Raw genomic sequence first — 17,465 nt, forward strand, 5'->3', positions numbered from 1 at the left:
TCCAAAAATGAAGGGGAAATGTGTGTGCGTCCTATGGGGCGAATGCAGGCTTTCGCTGAAGCCTGGAGAGCGAGAGGCGTCGGTGCGCAGCCAACTCCTCTCGCTCTCCAGGTTCCAGGAAGCTATCCACAAGCCTTGCACGCCCGGGATCTCCCCCCGGGCGCACAAGGCTTGCGGGCGTCAGCCGGCAGTGCGGAGCATGGGGCGCCCTTCGGAGGACGCCCCGTGCTCCGCGCAGGTGTCCGCAAGCCTTGCGCACCCGGGGGAATCTCCCCCCGGGCACGCATGGCTTGCGGGCGGCAGCCGGCAGCGCGGAGCACAGGGCGCCCTCCGGAGGGCGCCCCGTGCTTCGCGCAGGTGTCGGCAAGCCTTGCGCACCGGGGGCGCGTGGGGCGCCCTGAAGCAGAGCGCTCCTGCCGGGCAGACATCCGCAGCGTGGGGAGCCCTGCAGGAGTTCCCGCAGGGCTCCCCATGCTGCGGACAGTAGCCTGCCGCCCGACGCGCGAGGCGCCCTGAAGCAGAGCGCCCCTCGCGCCAGGCAGACATCGGCCAGCCCCACAAGCTCGAGGGACAGCGGGGAGGCACAGCACCGCCATCCCACTGTTCCCCGACCTGGTTTTGGGGGGGAAATAAAGGGGGGAAATTTCCTTTATTTCCCCCCCCCCAAAAAAAGTAGGTGCGTCCTATGGGACGGAGCGTCCTGTGGGACGAAAAATACGGTACCAATTGGCCTCACCTGTGCGGCCACGCCTTGACTCTTCAGAACAAACTTAGGAAAGCCCCAGTCCTGCGAAGCCCTACCAGTCACAGGGCCTGGCTCCTGCACACACTCCTGACAGATGTGGATTTTTGCTTGCAACCAGATGACTGAATAAAAATGACTATAAAATATAAACTGTTCATTAATACTTGTCTGTGAAGTTACCAAAGGGAGAGGAGGATTCTCCATGCCTGACAATGTCCCAGCAAACTACAGTGGTACCTTGGTTTAAGAACAGCTTAGTTTATGAACAACTTGGATTAAAAATGCTGCAAACCCAGAAGTAGGTGTTTTGGTTTGTGAACTTTGCCTTGGAAGCAGAACATGTTTTGCTTCCTGTTGAGTATGTTCCATTTGTAAATTGAGTCCCCCGCAGCTATGGGAAAGCACACCTTGGTTTAAGAATGCTTTGGTTTAAGAACGGACTTCCGGAATGGATTAAGTTCGTAAACCAAGGTACCACTGTACAAGGCAAAGCCCTGCTCTCTCTTAGTCTGGGAGTGGGGTGAAGGTGAAGAAAACCAGCACAAAAATTCTCTACTCAAGTGCTACTTTATTTATTTTTCTATGGGGAAAATTACATCTTACCAATATTGTTAAATCCATAAGATTCTCTTGCTTTTGCTGCCGTGAATTCTGGAGTAGTCCACTTTCCATACCTATTTGGATCTAATTCTATTAGATCAAAAGGAGGCTCCCCACTGAGTATCCAGTCACTGAGATACTTTCCTATGCCACCAGCATGGATGATGCCGTATCTGGGGAAAGAAGAAGAGATAGACAGTTCCCCCACTAGCTTATTTCACATAACATTTCAGTACAACCTTTGAGGACTATAAACTCACTTCTTATTATCCTCTCTTATTACCTTTTTTTGGGGGGGGGATGCTTTCTCATTACTGGAAAGTTAAACTTGTTAAAAATCTGGAGCACTTATGCAGCCTGGAATTTAAGATGGGACAGTGTGCTCATCTGTTAATTATATTATTTGTTTGCTTTGTGTTATTTTATGATTTCAAGCTAAATTATACCTGAGATCTTTTGTAACCTGCCCTGGGCCAGTTCAGTGACAGGGCTGGGCAAAGCCCAGTTAGGCTTTGAACTAAAGATTAAGTGATTACAGCAACAGAACAAACATCTGAGTTCCAGCTACATTTGGCTGGAATGAAATTTGTGTTGTTGCTCTGTTTTCCCTGTAACAGCATGATAACCTTGGCTTTTACGTCATGATGAAATAATATGTTAAGCAAGATCAGACTGCCTAGGAAGAATACCACCAACATTTACCACAAATTTAAATGCCACAAATTTAAGCCCACTGGAAGTTGGGCAACTTAAATTTCTTAGACAAATTTTCTTTGCACCAGGATGCATTTCACATTCCTTTCTGCAATTCAAAAGCTGTGATACATTCACCCTCTAGTCTTTGGCCATGGAGTTGTTAGAAGCTTTTTGAAAGTCCAAGAATGTCAACCAGATTCACCCCTATCTTCATATTTGCTAATATTCTCAAAGAATCATAAAATGAGACAAGAATTACTGGTACATTCGCAGAAGCTATGCTGATTCTTCTTCACTCAAACTTGCACTTATGCTTGATAACAGACTTTAAGCTAACAGGACAAACTTATTGGAGATCACCCCCACCCACAAATTCCTTTTAACAAAACGGTGTTACAGAAGCCACTCTTTGGGACAAAGAGTACATATTTTGCTATAAGATCAGCAATATTAAATTTGAGTTCTTTAAGAACTCATGTAGATACCATCCGGGACCCAGTGAAGACAGACGTATAAGTATAAATTTAACATTTACAAGGTTTCTCCTAACCATAGATCAATTTACTCACCCAAAACCAATAGCCACCCAATAATTTCGAACACCCTGATGTGGCCCCACCATAGGCAAGATATCTGGAGAATATGTTATAGGGCCTGCAACTACATTGATAATGTCTGCTTGCTTTAGGATTGGGACCATTTCCATAGCAGCCTCAACATGATCCATTATTCGGTCCAAATCAGACTCAAAAAGCTCCTTCCCAAATCCTAGAAAAAAAGGTTTTGAGTCATGCATTTGTTATTTTCCAATTCCAAAAGCTCTTTAGTTACACAATGTGCTGATATCAAAACAACGCTTATTTTTTCAGGATACACACAAATGTTGCAGGATAGGAGTTGTATGCTGAGAAGCCCCATCTGCCCCCTTGAAGAGCACAAAGTGAAAGGCAGGCTTATATAGGAAATCTGAGAACAAGTTAATGATGCCAGAAAGGCTCTTTGTCTTTATGAATATGCATGTGTAACATACATATATATAATAGTCACTCACAGATTCCAGGCACCAAATGTCTTTGCCAACATAAATTCAATTAATTCTAACAAGTGGTGAGCTTGATAATTTGCATCATTGAAACCTAAACGTTGTAGCTGTAAAGTAAAGGTAAAGGGACCCCTGACCATTAGGTCCAGTTGTGGCTGACTCTGGGGTTGCGGCGCTCATCTCGCTTTATTGGCCGAGAGAGCCGGTGTACAGCTTCCAGGTCATGTGGCCACCATGACTAAGCCACTTCTGGCGAACCAGAGCAGCACACGGAAACACTGTTTACCTCCCCGCTGGAGCGGTACCTATTTATCTACTTGCACTTTGATGTGCTTTCAGACTGCTAGGTTGGCAGGAGCAGGGACCGAGCAACAGGAGCTCACCCCATCACGGGGATTCAAACTGTTGACCTTCTGATCGGCAAGTCCTAGGCTCTGTGGTTTAACCCTCAGTGCCACCTGTATCTTGCAAAAATAACAATACACCTAGCTGTATCTTGCATCTGAAAATAAACTAATTTCTACCTCCCATTGCACAAAACAATACAAGAAATATTTGGCATTTATTTAACACAATTCTTTTTATCTATTTTACTGATGCAAAGACATGCCTACGTGGAGTTCATCAGACATCCATTCCACTCCCCCCCACCCAGTCCACCAAATGCCACTTTCTTCATCTGGGGGAAACACAGGTATGTTCATGATCTCCATGCTATTTGCTATGTTCATGATCTCCATGCTATTTGCAACAAAAGACCCAGATGCAGCCATGCAATTTGCAGCCATGGCCTTCCACACTTCACCAGTGCTACTAAAGTTTTGTTCACAGCATTGGTATAAATTTTTGTCCCTGTATCAGTGACTGTATCTGGCTGCAACCATCAGCGCAATGACAAAAATAGTACCACTGTGATCTACACAAAGGATAGCACTAATTAGCAGAACTGGCCTATTATCCCATGAGGAGGATCCCCACCACCAAGGAGGCGTGATGGCCCAAGCAATGGGAGGCTGGAAGTTTCGAGCAGCAAAAGTAGCTTAGACTCAAAGGTGTGGGTTCAGGCCCGTGGACAGTGCTCCCATAGCTGAATCCAAATATCCCAGTTGTCTCATCCAGGACCTAGAGCAACTGACTAAGTTTTATAGCAGAGCCTAGGACTTGCCAAACAGAAAGTCGGTAGTTCGAATCCCTGCAACGGGGGTGAGCTCCCATTGATCGGTCCCTGCTTCTGCCAACCTAGCAGTTTGAAAGCATGTCAAAGTGCAAGTAGATAAATAGGTACCGCTCTGGCGGGAAGGTAAACAGCGTTTCCGTGCACTGCTCTGGTTCGCCAGAAGCGGCTTAGTCATGCTGGCCACATCACCCGGAAGCTGTACACCGGATCCCTCGGCCAATAAAGTGTGATGAGCACCGCAACCCCAGAGTCGGCCACGACTGGACCTAATGGTCAGGGGTCCCCTTTTCCTTTACCTTTAGGTAGTTATTGACTAGAGATTTCACCCACTAAGTGATGCCTCCTGACTTGTTAAAGGTGCCTCCTGCTGCAGCCATTGGGGAATATGGTTTCCAGTTGTGGGGAAACTCTCCTCAGGGCTCTCTTGATCCCCAAGGAGTCTATGGACAAGCCACCAGAATCTGGTGGCAGAGGCGGCTCCTGGGGGGTGTACTATGGGGGGGGGGGTCTGCTGCCCATGAACACACATGCTTCAAACCAGGGAAAGGATCCATCTCCTCTCTGAACCTGCATTTGCCAGAGAACCCTGCCTCTACTCTAGGATTATGACAATAATATAACTGCAGCTAAAGCCTGAGATTATTTTTCAAGCAAAATTACCTGGCGGGACTCCATTTTTTACCCAGGATTCCTGTAGTTTCATTTTTTCTGGACTTTCATATGGGCCAAATAAAATCCCATCCCTTTCTTGTCTTAGATAATATGAACCTTCTAGGTCACGAATCACAGGAAATTCCTTTTTAAGGGCTTTCACTTCAGGAATAGTTGCAGTAACAATGTACTGGTGATGAACTGGTATGAGTGGATGGGACAATCCAATCATTTTCCCTATTTCACGAGCCCAGAAACCTAGAAAACACAAAGGACAGAAAGTATTAGAACAGAATACTTGGAATCTAAAGGAACAATCTTGTTGATGAGTGTATTCTCAATCCCCTCTTATATCAAAAGGTAAGGCTTTGAACCACTGCTGATCTCAGCTGTTAAACCTAGGAGTCCCTAACTCAGCATAGGGAAAGGTTGAAGATAGTTTCTCTCTGTCTGTGTCCTGCAAACCAGTTAACCATTCCTAGCATCTTCCTTGACCTCTGGAATTTTTGCTACTATGGTTCCTCCTCATTACCTCTCTCTCTTGTGTAATTCCTTCTCTTCTCTTCTCTCCCCTCCTTGATTTTCTCTGCTGCTTATAATACAGAAATTGCTCTCCTGCTCATACCAGATATCTCACATTTCTAAAACCTGCCCTTCTGCAGTCAACCTGAATTTAATGCTAGGAAGCTTTTGTGGGAGGGGAACCAAATTTCATTGCTGTCTCTCCCTGCAACCAAGGTGCAACTTCCTCATATGGGAACGATGTCAAGTTTTTGTGTATGTAACTATTTATGAAACTTGGAAGAGGAGTTTTAATAATACAAGAGGAATATTACTTAAACAAGGAGATGATTCAATAGTGTGGAACTGTTTGGGTTGATGTCTTTGACAAAGAGACAACTCATTGGAGGACTCCTCCTTATGCCAAAGATCATCATGTTTTCCAAACAGGAAAAAGAAACAGAATGCCTACATTTGGTGAGAATGTTGCTTCAGGATGGCAGAGGTTGCCTGTAGAGAGAAAATTTATTTCTGTGTTGGAGGAGGCAAACAAGGCATCATCTATGGGCACCACGGCTTTGGTAGTTTTCACTTCTACTTTATTCCACTAACCTTTTTTTCTAGTTAAACTACCACTGTTCCAGCTAGCCACTAATAGCACACAGAGTTTCTATAGACAGTATTGGACAGTGCTGAGAATAAGATAACATCACAGGCTACCTCTTAGGGGGCTGTCTCTAAAAAAATTTAAGTTCAGCTTTGTGCATTCAACTCCACCCATTTCTATTAATGCTCCTATTTCTCAAGCTTAATCATGAATATAGTTGTTTGTGGCTGATATTTGCCTCAGATTTCTGCTGTGATTAAAATAGCAGAATAAATGTCTGCTGCTGATAACAGCCAATTTAGTCTTGGCCATGAATCATAGACACATAGAATTGTAGAGTTGGAAGGGACCATGAGGGCCATCTAGACCAACCTCCTGCAATGCAGGAATCTTTTGCCCAATGTAGGGCTTGAACCCACAACCCTAAGATTAAGAGTTTCCTTCTTTGGAGGTCTTTAAGCAGAGGCTTGACAACCATATGTCAGGAGTGCTCTGATGGTGTTTCCTGCTTGGCAGGGGGTTGGACTCCATGGCCCTTGTGGTCTCTTCCAACTCTATGATTCTATGAAGTATGTGCTGAGCAAAAAGACAAAGTGAAACATGGAGGAGGAATGGAGGGGAAGCTGGTAATGAGGCAAAAGCCTGTTGGCTACAACCCTCTGTCCCACTTTATAACTTAACATTAAATAAGGACTCTGCGTAGGTCAAACAAGAAATAAGTTATCAGGTAGTTAATGAGCCACAATCCCTAGAACACTCACAAAACACTGAGGTTGTTCCTATCCATGCACCAATACCACAGGCGAGAGTTGGCAATAAGAAGTGGCTGTGGGATCTAGGCAGGATTTGTGCAAGAGATTTGGGATATATATTTCTCGTTTAACTGAAAATAAGCCCAAATATAAAAACAGCAGACATTATATGGACTAATTTCCAAATAGTGATTTGGAGGCTGGGAGTATAAGAAAGGCTTGTACCCTTATCTCTCCTTCTCTGATATGGGCTGCTGGTCTTTCTTAATGTTCTCTACTAATAGTTTGTCATGCTGTACAAATTGCCCCCAAACCATAAATTTAAACCATATTCCAAAGTGGGTTTGCAAACTGTTTGGAGATGAGCACTAACCATGGGTTACTGAGTCAAACATCATTGCAAATAACAGCATAAAAGCTAGGGAATGGAGGAGGGTATGTAAAAAAGGCAGTGAAGGGGTGAGCAAATGAGGCAACAAGACAGAACGCGATAGAATAATTCAGTGAAATATCCAGACCATGCTTTGGAAAATGTGAAATGTACCGTCTGAATTGAGCAACTGGATGAGAAAGGGGTTGAAAGGTAAGCAGCTGTCTAATGAACCCAGCTATGTTTTGAGTTGGCAATATAAACTTAGCAATATAACAGGAATGAAAGCTCACAGTAAATTATTATTTTCTTTTGGAGAGGAGGGTATGGAAGGAAGGAAGAAGATTGGCTGCTAGAGTATTAGGAACATCATAGCTGTTTACCTACCCTGACCCAGGACATTAATCAATGCCAGCTCTAAATGTTCCCTTTGGTTGAACATTGTAACTTGACAAGTATGCCTTTGGTTTAATAAGTTAAAAAGAAATGAAAGCGCCTGAAGAGATGTCACAACTTCACATCTCAAGAGTAAAACATTGCTAATTACTGAGTATGTAAGAAGATATATGAAATAGCAGTGCGGAAACTGTGGCATGCATGTCAAAGGTCCAAGTCACATGCAGTGCCTGCAAGAATGGGTTCCTGTGCCATTCATTTTACTGTTGTAGGTTATTCCTCAGCACTGAATAAATGGGGTGGTACTGATGATATGGAACTGTGAAAAGTGGTAGGATAAATGGTTTGCTTGGAAAAGATTTGAGGTCTAATTTCTGGCATCCCCAGGGAGGCAGGGAAATAAACCCTGTTTGAAACCCTGGACAGTCTCTGCCTGTGACCATCTGCTGTAATGTTGCAGCCAATTACTCAACACAGACGATACTGAGCTAGCAGGATCACTGATGTGATTCAGTATAAGGCAGCTTCCCATGTTCCAGTGTACTCATCAGAGCCCTGCAGACCTTTTTACTTGTGGTATTTATGCTATAATTATAAACATTAATACATTAGAGCCAAATGGTTAATACATAAATAGGAATTTAAACTTTTGTTTTCAAAAGCACCAAATATAAGCAATTTCCAATTACTGGAAAACTAACATCAGGAATGACCAGAACAGTAGACTGGAGCCACTGGCCTCATTGCTGTTTACCAGGTAGGGGTGAGGCAGAGCAGCAGCAAGGTTGGAGCTCTGTGGGGTTGGATTGGCTGGGGTACCTGTGCAGCCCTGACCTTGCTGATGTCCTGACTCACCCCTGATTCATCCAGCAGTAATGTGGAGGGGAAAGGGAAGAGGAGGTTTCCACAAATATGTAGAAGTGTGAATGAATGGAAGACCTAAAAAAAACCACTTCTGGCATTCTGTGCATAAGGTTATTGTTCCGTTATTATAAATACCAAATAAAATACTCCTTTACTCACATAAAAATAAGTCATTTTCTAAATGACAGCAACTGCATTACATTTAGGCGCTATTGGTTTGAGGTGCTAGAATTTGTGGGTGTCTGGATTTAGTAAGTGCTGGCTCAGCTTTCCATGTCCAGGTCAGCCTGATAATGGCCAACTCTTTAAGCAAACAAATGGGGCAGGGAGATGGGTGATTAATAAAGTAGAGATTCTGTGCCAGCTGGAAAAAGTAGAACCTCTCCCTGAGCTCAGAATTAGGTAGAAGGACAAAGGCCAGTAGTAGAATTTCAGGATTGCAGTTTGCCCTGGTGTGCTCTGGGGGAAATGGTTTTTCAGTCAGTAAGCTGAATCAATCTAGGCAGCTGCCCAGTGCAAAGTTAAGAGTTACGCGACAGGGAGAGAAGGGTAAGCTGTAGAGCAACAGACAAGATATCTGATGCCCATTTGAACCCAAGACTGTGCCTATGAGAGAAGCAAGACCCTCTTGGAGTGTAATGCTGTGTCTACCCCTCCATCCTAGGCTCAAGTTGTATATATGTGTAAATAAACTACCGTATTTTTTGCACCATAACACTCACTTTTTTCCTCCTAGAAAGTAAGGGGAAATGTCTGTGCGTGTTATGGAGCGAATGCCTACGGATGGCGGCGGGATCTGCTGCAGTCGTGAGCAGAGGATCCATGGTTCCTCTTCCCTCCTCTGTGGCTCGCTTTGAAACAGCAAAGCAGGAGAAGAGCCGCTGAGTGGGGAGGAGAGACGGACAGGGAGCCTGCTTGCTTTAAAGGAGCAAAGCGGGAGAGGAGAGGAGCCTTCTCTGCTTATACCCCTCTTCTGCATTATTAGCAGCATCCTTCTCCACACACCCCTCGCGTGCTCCTTGTCCCTTGAGTGCTTTTCCTTCCCTCCCCACCTAAAACGTGGTTACAAAGCACGGATCCACATGGATCCTTAGGATTTTTGCATTGGGCTACCCCAAACTCACCGTCAGATCACATGTCTGTGGCCACAGCATGAACCACAAAAATCATACATCCACTGTTTCGTTATTTTTTTTTCTTGTTTTCCTCCTCTAAAAACTATGTGCGTGTTATGGTCGGGTGCGTGTTATAGAGCGAAAAATACGGTATATATCATAAAGACACCACGATCTCCACTATGTCTCTTTTCCAAAGAAAACAAACGCCTGCACCCCTAGAATCTTGCACTGCTGTGGAGATTGGGGTGGTATGTCACAGTATCTTAATAAAAAGGCAAAAGCTATTTCCAGGAAACACGGACACACAGCCCATTTTAATCTTCTATGTGTTTCTAATGTGTAAACATAGTATAATGCCAAGCAAGTGTTTCCACAATTCATGGAGACATTTTGGACTAGAATTGCCTAAAAGTGTGGCCTATTTCCTCAGTTTTCAAAGTCAAAGGCCAATCTACAGGCAGGAGCCCTGTTATCACATCCTGGTCCTAAACTAATATACATGGAAGGAAGATCCACAGACTTACATAACGGCATTTTTTAAAACCAGAATGCTAATAACATGGAATGTGCATTATCCTATCATTAAGCAATGAAGCATGCTATTCTAGGAACTATTAAAATTATTTTTTTGGGGGGGGGATCACTGCTTCATGCCAAATTATCTTCCAGGAGGTCATCAAATAGCTAATGCAAAGCATATATCACTTGTGTTCTGCATGGCATTCATTAGAGCATTTGTGCTCAATCTGTGTTTAGTGTGAGCTACTTCATCTGGCCTAGTTAGGGTATTAAATTTTCCAAAGACATGCAAATATATTTCATTTCTTACCAGCTGTATTCACAACTCTGTTTGCATGAATTATTCCTTGTGGAGTTTCAACTTCCCATGTTCCATCTGCTCTTGATTTTAGGTCAGTTACTTGGACTGGATAATTTATCTGAGCCCCATATTTCCTGGCCCCTGCAGCCAAAGCCATGGTGAGTGAGTAAGGGTCAATATGACCATCTCCAGGGTTGTACAAACCAGCTAAAACCTAAGTGGGTCAAACAAAATGAAACTGTGTTAGTATTGTTATGTTTTCTTAACCAACATGTTAGAAATGGAGGATATCTACATATTAGGACTTCTTTGAACAAGGAACTAGACACTTGTGTGTAATTTCTAGGAAAGAGAAATTCAGAATCTGGATGTAAGATCAGCAAAAAAAAAAAAAACCAAAAAGAACAAATATAGCATGGAAATTCACTTACCTCAATGTTAATCAAATATACTTCATAAAAATCAATGGCTGTATCCACACATAACAGTAGAAAAAAATACCATAGTGTCTTTTTTACATGAACTGATCATACTTGCTTCACTCCTACACATTGTAAAAATCATGAACCTTTACTTAGTATTACTTCCAAATCAGGGATTATGATTTGTTTCATTCAAAGAAACCACAATTGGCAAGCCAATAACAAACCTTGTATTTGCTTGGAGAGAAACAAACCCCGATACCTAGTCCAGATAAAGCGCAATGCCAGAGTTCACTGTTTGTTTCTCAACAGTGTGAATGCAAAGAGTGAAACAGGTTCAGCTCATGTATGGTAAGCCACAGTGTAGGTGGCTTTCCATGACATGGAAATGCAGCCAATGGGTGTTTTGCTACTCAGTTCAGGAGAACAGAATTACAACCAATTTAGGTGTGCGGAAGCTTTGGCCTTCCAGATGTCACTCAATTACAAATCCCATAGGCCCCTACCAGTGCTTTTTTCGGGGGGGGGGAGACAGGGTACACATACCCCTAAACATTTTGTGAATCTAAGTTTGGCCTCATCCAGGGGCAGTATTTCAATATGAGTAGGAAAATGAGAGTACCCCTAAACATATTTTTTTTAGAAAAAAAGCACTGGCCCCTACAATACATTGTTACTGTCATGACGATCAACATAACTACTCAAAGTGTCTTTTGTTCCCTCATCTGAATATCTGGTGGCTGTTTCTGATCAAAACCTTAGGAATTACCAAGGATTTGTAAAACCAAGAGACCAATATATTTACACATTACACATTTACACAGAAGGATTCTTCTACCATGTCCAAGTTGCTCTGTTTCATTTTTGCAACACTGATAAAGTTGGTTTTGAACAGATCACAAATATCCATTGAACATTACAATACTGTCAGCTGCTGAGCCTTCTGCAATAAATCCTAATAGTCGAGTCTTGCTTCTGTACCCAGCACAGTCTGCAGAATGCCAGTAACATTTCTGCACCTGTAGCTCCTGTCAGAATGACCTCTCACCCAGGCTGAAGCTCATTCTGTAAATGACACACTAGGCTGGATATTGGATACATAAAAATGGCACCCTCTGTAAAATCTGCTGCCTGAGGCAACTCTTTCAAATGGTTTCATGTTAGGAAGATTTAATAAGAATTGTGTACTATAAAATAATCTTCAAATTTTGAAGAGGGATATTGAATCACAGTCATATTTTTTGCATGTAAAATAAATTTCACATCATTTGGAAATAAAATAATTGAATTTGTTTACCTTTTCCATGTTTATTAAAGGGAATAATTCTTGTACTCTCTCTGGCTTGATAAGATACTGCTCTGCTGGGTGCCAACCAGCCCGAGACATCTGGTATTTAAACTCATCCACCCTCGTTGGAGTTGAAGCAATTCTAATACTTCCTGGCTGATGAAACCCAACAGCCTAACAGGAACAGAAAAAAGACTATCAGGTTCCCAATATAGAATACTTACAAGCAGTCCAATAAAGTCCTAAATGATAACCATGGCATAGTGTATCTTCAGAAGAGGCTACAGAATAAATAATGAGTTGCTATAATTAACTTTAGAGTTATTTGAAATGTACCAACAGATTAACCACTTTAATTTTCTTTTCAATTTTGTTTAATTCTGGGCACCACAATTTAAGAAGGATATGCCTGACAACAAACCCTAACAACTAGATTCTTTTGCCCCATCTTTTTGTGCCTGCTAAACAGCTGTGTCATGCTTATGATATTTTATTCTCTTGTTCATTATGCTGTTTTAAATGGGCATTTTATATTTGACTTTACTTAGCAATGGGGTTTTTTAATGTTTTAGTTTTTTGTTAACTTTGTTTGTGTTAAATATGTATTCTGTAGTTGACCTCCTTTGTAATGTTTTATTTTGAAATCTTTAAGATAATATTTTAGTTTTTTGCTAATTATGTTGCTTTGACTGTATACTCTATATTTGACTTTCTTCAGATTGTTTTATTGATGTTTTAATATGCTGTAAACTGCTTTGAGATTTTTCTTGAAAATATAAAGCAGTATAGAAATGAAATAAATAACAAAATAATAAACAATAATAAACTGGAACATGTAAAGAGGAGGAAACATAGCCTTATGAGAATAAGTTGAGGGATTGGGGTATGTTTAGTGAGAATGAGAGGAGATATGACAGTCATCTTCAAGTATCTATAGTGCTGTTACATAGAAGATGGAGCAAGCTTGTTTCCTCCTGCTCCGGAAGGTAGGACGCAAACCAGTGGCTTCAAGTTACAAAAAGGAGATTCTGAACATCAGAAAGAACTTTCTTACAGTAAGAACTGTTTGATAGTGGTAGACAAACAGAAGTTTTTAATAAGAGGCTGGATGGCTATCTGACATGTATGATTTAGTTGAGATTTCTGCATTGCAGGAGTTTGGACAAGATGACTCTCAGGGTGCCTTCCAACACTACAATTCTATTATTCTAATACAAGTCATACTTTAATGTTCAAACATATTTTTTTAAACGCTCATTAGTATTTTCCAAAGTAGCAAACAAATAAAACCAATCATTAAAACAAAACAAGGGAAATTATTTGCTGCTCCACCTTCATGAAGTTGAATAAGAGGGCACTGACAAATTGCCATTATCACAGTATTGTGAATTTGTGTGGTGGGGAGACGTTAGCCTGTATCCCTGAGTCACTTCTAATTCCTGGGTCTAGCAAAGATTAAAATTGTTGGAATAGCCAGGCCAGCTTCTTGACCAAGGGTGCAAGGGAGCCTGGGTACACCTCTGCATGTATGCTCCCAATGACATATCATTTGGACCCTTGCCCTTCTTGGATGATTAAAGCTAGCAAGGTGGTGGATATGACTGGGTGAGTTCAGGATGTGGTGAATGGGTCTCTGTATGAGGAGGAGGTGGAAAGAAGGAAGGAATAGTGCAGCCACCCCTGTAAAAACCCACCCTAGACTCAACAATATTTAACAACTACCACCTGGTCACAAATACCCCCTTTGGGGGGAGGTATTGAGAGGGTTGTGGTTGATGCAGCTGCAATAATTCCTGGACAATTATCTAGACCTCAGCCCCTTGGCTTTTGAACTATAGTGTGCCACAGGGCACTATGTTGTCTTCAGTGCTATTTAAAATCTACATGAAGCCACTGGGAGCAATCATTAGGGAGTTTCTAAAGTTGCTAAACAACCCCAAGCATGCAAAATGTTCTTGCTTTGTGCAGAATGCTGTATTTCACAAGATTCTGGATCTGTAATAAATATATTTAAAGATACACACCTGTCCAGTCTCATCTTCTAATTGTTCATAAAGCTTGATGCTGTAGTGATGGATCTGCTTCAGATTTATTCCAGGGTGGAAATACGTTGTCAAACCTGCCTTTTAAAAAAGAACAAAAAAAAAGGATACAAATGGGGGTGTCTTCAACAAAACATTGCAGCGTGGAATGCTTCTGTTCATGGTTCCAGCCGCTCCACCCCACTCCATCCCCACTTACCTGTTTTCCTCCCCCTTCCCCACTAAGCATGTTGGGTCCCCCACTGAGCTTTTTTGAGCTCCTCATTCCGTTGAGACAATTTTGTTCCACCACTGCCACATTTGGGGTTTTATGGAGGTGAGGGTGGAGACACACACATTTGTGCCCAATCCCTGCTACATTAAATTATTTAATTTCTCCATTAACATCTATGAGCAACTCTCTCTTCCACCCCTGGGAAAAATGAAAAAGAGCTTCTCTTTGAGAACCAAGAAGTGACCTATTTGAACACTGAGACAGTTCCTTCTACGTATCTATGCTTCTCTGTTCTCAGTTCTAGTCATTTTACTCTATACTCCTTACACCCAGTTTCCCCCCTCTTAGTCCCTCAATATTCCATGCCACTGAATTATTATGGAGCTGGGTTGGGGGGCGAGGCGGAGGTAAGGATTTTCCCTCTTAAGGTTTTTCTTTCCATCAGATTTGTTTTACTTGTTCATACCTTAGAGCTATACTTCTCTCTTGTGCATCAGCTGCATAAGCACAAGCATAGGAAGACTAAAAACAGTATTCTTATATAGGCTACACTTTGCATGCTTCACGGAAAAATGAAATAATCCCTGTATGTTGTATTCTGCAAATCTAAGATGCATAATTCTGGGAGTTCAATTTATTCTTTGTCTAAAAACCTGATCCTATCCTTTGGCTGGAAACGAATGGCATAGAAATATGTTCATTCTAGCACAACATTGTTCATAACCAGCACAGTCATCTCAACTTACAGAAATGCAAGGGCAAGTCCTTACTACAATTCTGCTCCAGTGCTGTCTGTATCATACTAGTTAGTGCTGCCTGTACTTCTATGAACAATATCCTCAGTTTCAAAACATCTGCAATAGGCTTTGCCAGCCTAGACCAATTCCCTCACCACTTTGATGCCTAAGTTTGGGATGGAGAATTAGCAATAAAAGAGAGCTAATGGAGAGCTCCACTGGCCCCAGCATCTTTCTGAGCATTCTCAGAAAATTCTTGGAAAAACTTGAGTTTTCTCAAAGTCTGAAACAGCTTTAATTATGAAGCAAGCCAGAGGAAGCTCATCTAATCATAATCACTTAAGTGGTTAACACTGAGTGAATTCACTGAGTTCAATGAGACTTACTCTCAGCTAAGTATGTATCCGATTTCAGCCTAAAACATCAATGGCAAGCACATCAACACAGCTTGAGAATCAAATGCTGAGAACAGTATCAAATGCTCAAGGAACTTATGGAACCAAAATACACACTGAAGTTGAGTCTTGGGAGGACACACTGTGCAGAACTATGCACACAAAATTTGAGAAAGAGTCACTATATTTCATAAAGCCTATCAAGTGCTACTCTGATAATTTACAATAGTATATGAATATGCAAGGTGACTAGAAATGTATACCACTTCAGCAGATACGGTACATGTTAGTAATGTCTAATTTGGCTTTACTACAGCCACCACCACTGACACACGATATGATATCTAGGATTACCCTGAGGCTGCAAGCTACTGAAAACAACTTCTTCTTGGTAACTAGCTAGGTCACTGCACAGTTTGCGTAATATGGATCCAGCTACTAATCTGTAATTCCCACATGGAGCAGAATGCCTTGCATAACTACAGAAATATAAATAGATTGTTTTTCTGTGAATGCTATGGTCAGTATATGCAGGGAACCTTGCCAAATGGTCTTCCTCTCTCCATTAAATCAGTGTAAGAGTTTTTCACCATTCAATGCAATCTTAACAAGGCAGAGGCAGAATTAAGATACGACATTAACTCAGGTCAAACATTGGAGTCCTGTCACTTTCAGAGATGTGGAATTACTGGTCTATACGTAGTGATGTAAGAAGGCGTTGCTTTCCATTCCTGTATTTGTAGGCAGGCAGTGCTGCTTCCACTCCATTGTAGTCATCATCTGCCAAAAACTATGCTATTCGTCCTGCTGTCAACTGTAGTGAAATTACCTAACGTGTAATTAATTATATAAATTATGTTGTCGTTACATTATTCCACCCCATTCATTTCAATGCAAAGGAAACACAATGAAAATGTGAGGGGAAGTTAATCAATTACGTATTGCTTGCAGGCTGAAAGCAACAACAGCAACACTGAATGCTAAACACATTTGCTGGATTGATTTCTGTTCCAGACATGGGAAAATAAGCAAACACTGCCAATTGCCACTCCTGTTTCTGTTTTCTTAGGAATTCTCGAACATCCCTATCCATGGGTCAGATACACCCCCTGGGGCCCCTTCATCCACCCTGCAGATCTCTCGTCGCTCAGCCTCCCCGCCCCTCCATAACTAATCTTTTTAAAAGCCCTCTATTGGAGGCAATAATTGCCTTTTTCATGCATAATTGTGGCATGGGGCATCTTTTTGCAGGGAAGTTGCAGACGATGAATAAAGGTCTACGACTCTCCTCCTTGTGTGCTGTGCCTCCCCTGCAAAAAAACCCCCAGTGTTGCAAAAAGGCTTCTATTGGCTTCAGTTGTATGGGTGGGGAGCAATCTTCCTGAAAAATGCAGGTGGTACAAGAAGGATTTTGCTGCTTCAGAAGACACAGAGGTGTACCTCTTGACAAGGAGCTGTAACTAAACATGATAGTTTGGTTTTTTAAAAAACCTGCTTCCGCTTGCTTAGGTTACATGCTATAATGGTAGCATTTGCAAGGCCCATCTTCAATTGCCAAACATGCAATGGATGAGCTATTCTGTCACACTCCCATAGTATAAGCATCAGTAATTAATCAGCTCTATGCAAATTTCCACTGTGTTTATGAGAGACAATTTAATGAGTTGCGAAAGGCTATATTTAGAATGACAATAATTATATAATTTATGAAACTGTTATTATCTAAGCAACTAGAATCAGATGGCTTGTTTCATATTTAGTATGTCAGAACTTTCCCTTACTGCATGCCATGTAGATCCAGCAGTGAGTTCAGACTTTTCCAACAGAAGTACGTCTTTCATGCCAGCCTTGGCCAGGTGGTAAGCAAGACTCACACCAACACAACCACCTCCAATAATTACTGTTTCTGCTGCATCTTTCCATCTTGCTTCTATAGAAGGTTTTTCTTCCCTAGAATAAAACATAGAAACAGGAATCTTGCTTCTTTGCCTTTTTTATATACAGTGGTACCTCGGGTTAAGTACTTAA

General features: G+C 42.0%; 1 protein-coding gene across 8 annotated transcripts in view; it reads right to left on the reverse strand.

Annotated features, from left to right (window-relative positions):
• DMGDH (dimethylglycine dehydrogenase) overlaps nucleotides 1–17,465 on the reverse strand; it is a 44,230-nt gene that overhangs the window by 24,134 nt on the left and 2,631 nt on the right. For 7 of the 8 annotated variants that reach the window (XR_014556365.1, XR_014556366.1, XR_014556367.1 and 4 more), the window contains exons 2-8: nucleotides 17,219–17,387; nucleotides 14,074–14,172; nucleotides 12,059–12,223; nucleotides 10,349–10,553; nucleotides 4,921–5,169; nucleotides 2,611–2,809; nucleotides 1,349–1,518 (exon numbers count right to left, since the gene is read on the reverse strand). Coding sequence is in view for 3 of the 8 variants with exons in the window: in XM_083703454.1 (XP_083559580.1) it covers nucleotides 1,349–1,518; nucleotides 2,611–2,809; nucleotides 4,921–5,169; nucleotides 10,349–10,553; nucleotides 12,059–12,223; nucleotides 14,074–14,172; nucleotides 17,219–17,387 (1,256 nt within the window). In the remaining 5 variants the exon portion in view is untranslated. Of the gene's footprint in view, nucleotides 1–1,348; nucleotides 1,519–2,610; nucleotides 2,810–4,920; nucleotides 5,170–10,348; nucleotides 10,554–12,058; nucleotides 12,224–14,073; nucleotides 14,173–17,218; nucleotides 17,448–17,465 lie in introns of all 8 variants that reach the window. The other variant, XM_083703456.1, reaches the window with a different exon arrangement.

Source organism: Podarcis gaigeae, assembly GCF_964106915.1.
Source record: "Podarcis gaigeae genome assembly, chromosome: 11".
Taxonomy (NCBI): Eukaryota; Metazoa; Chordata; class Lepidosauria; order Squamata; family Lacertidae; genus Podarcis; species Podarcis gaigeae.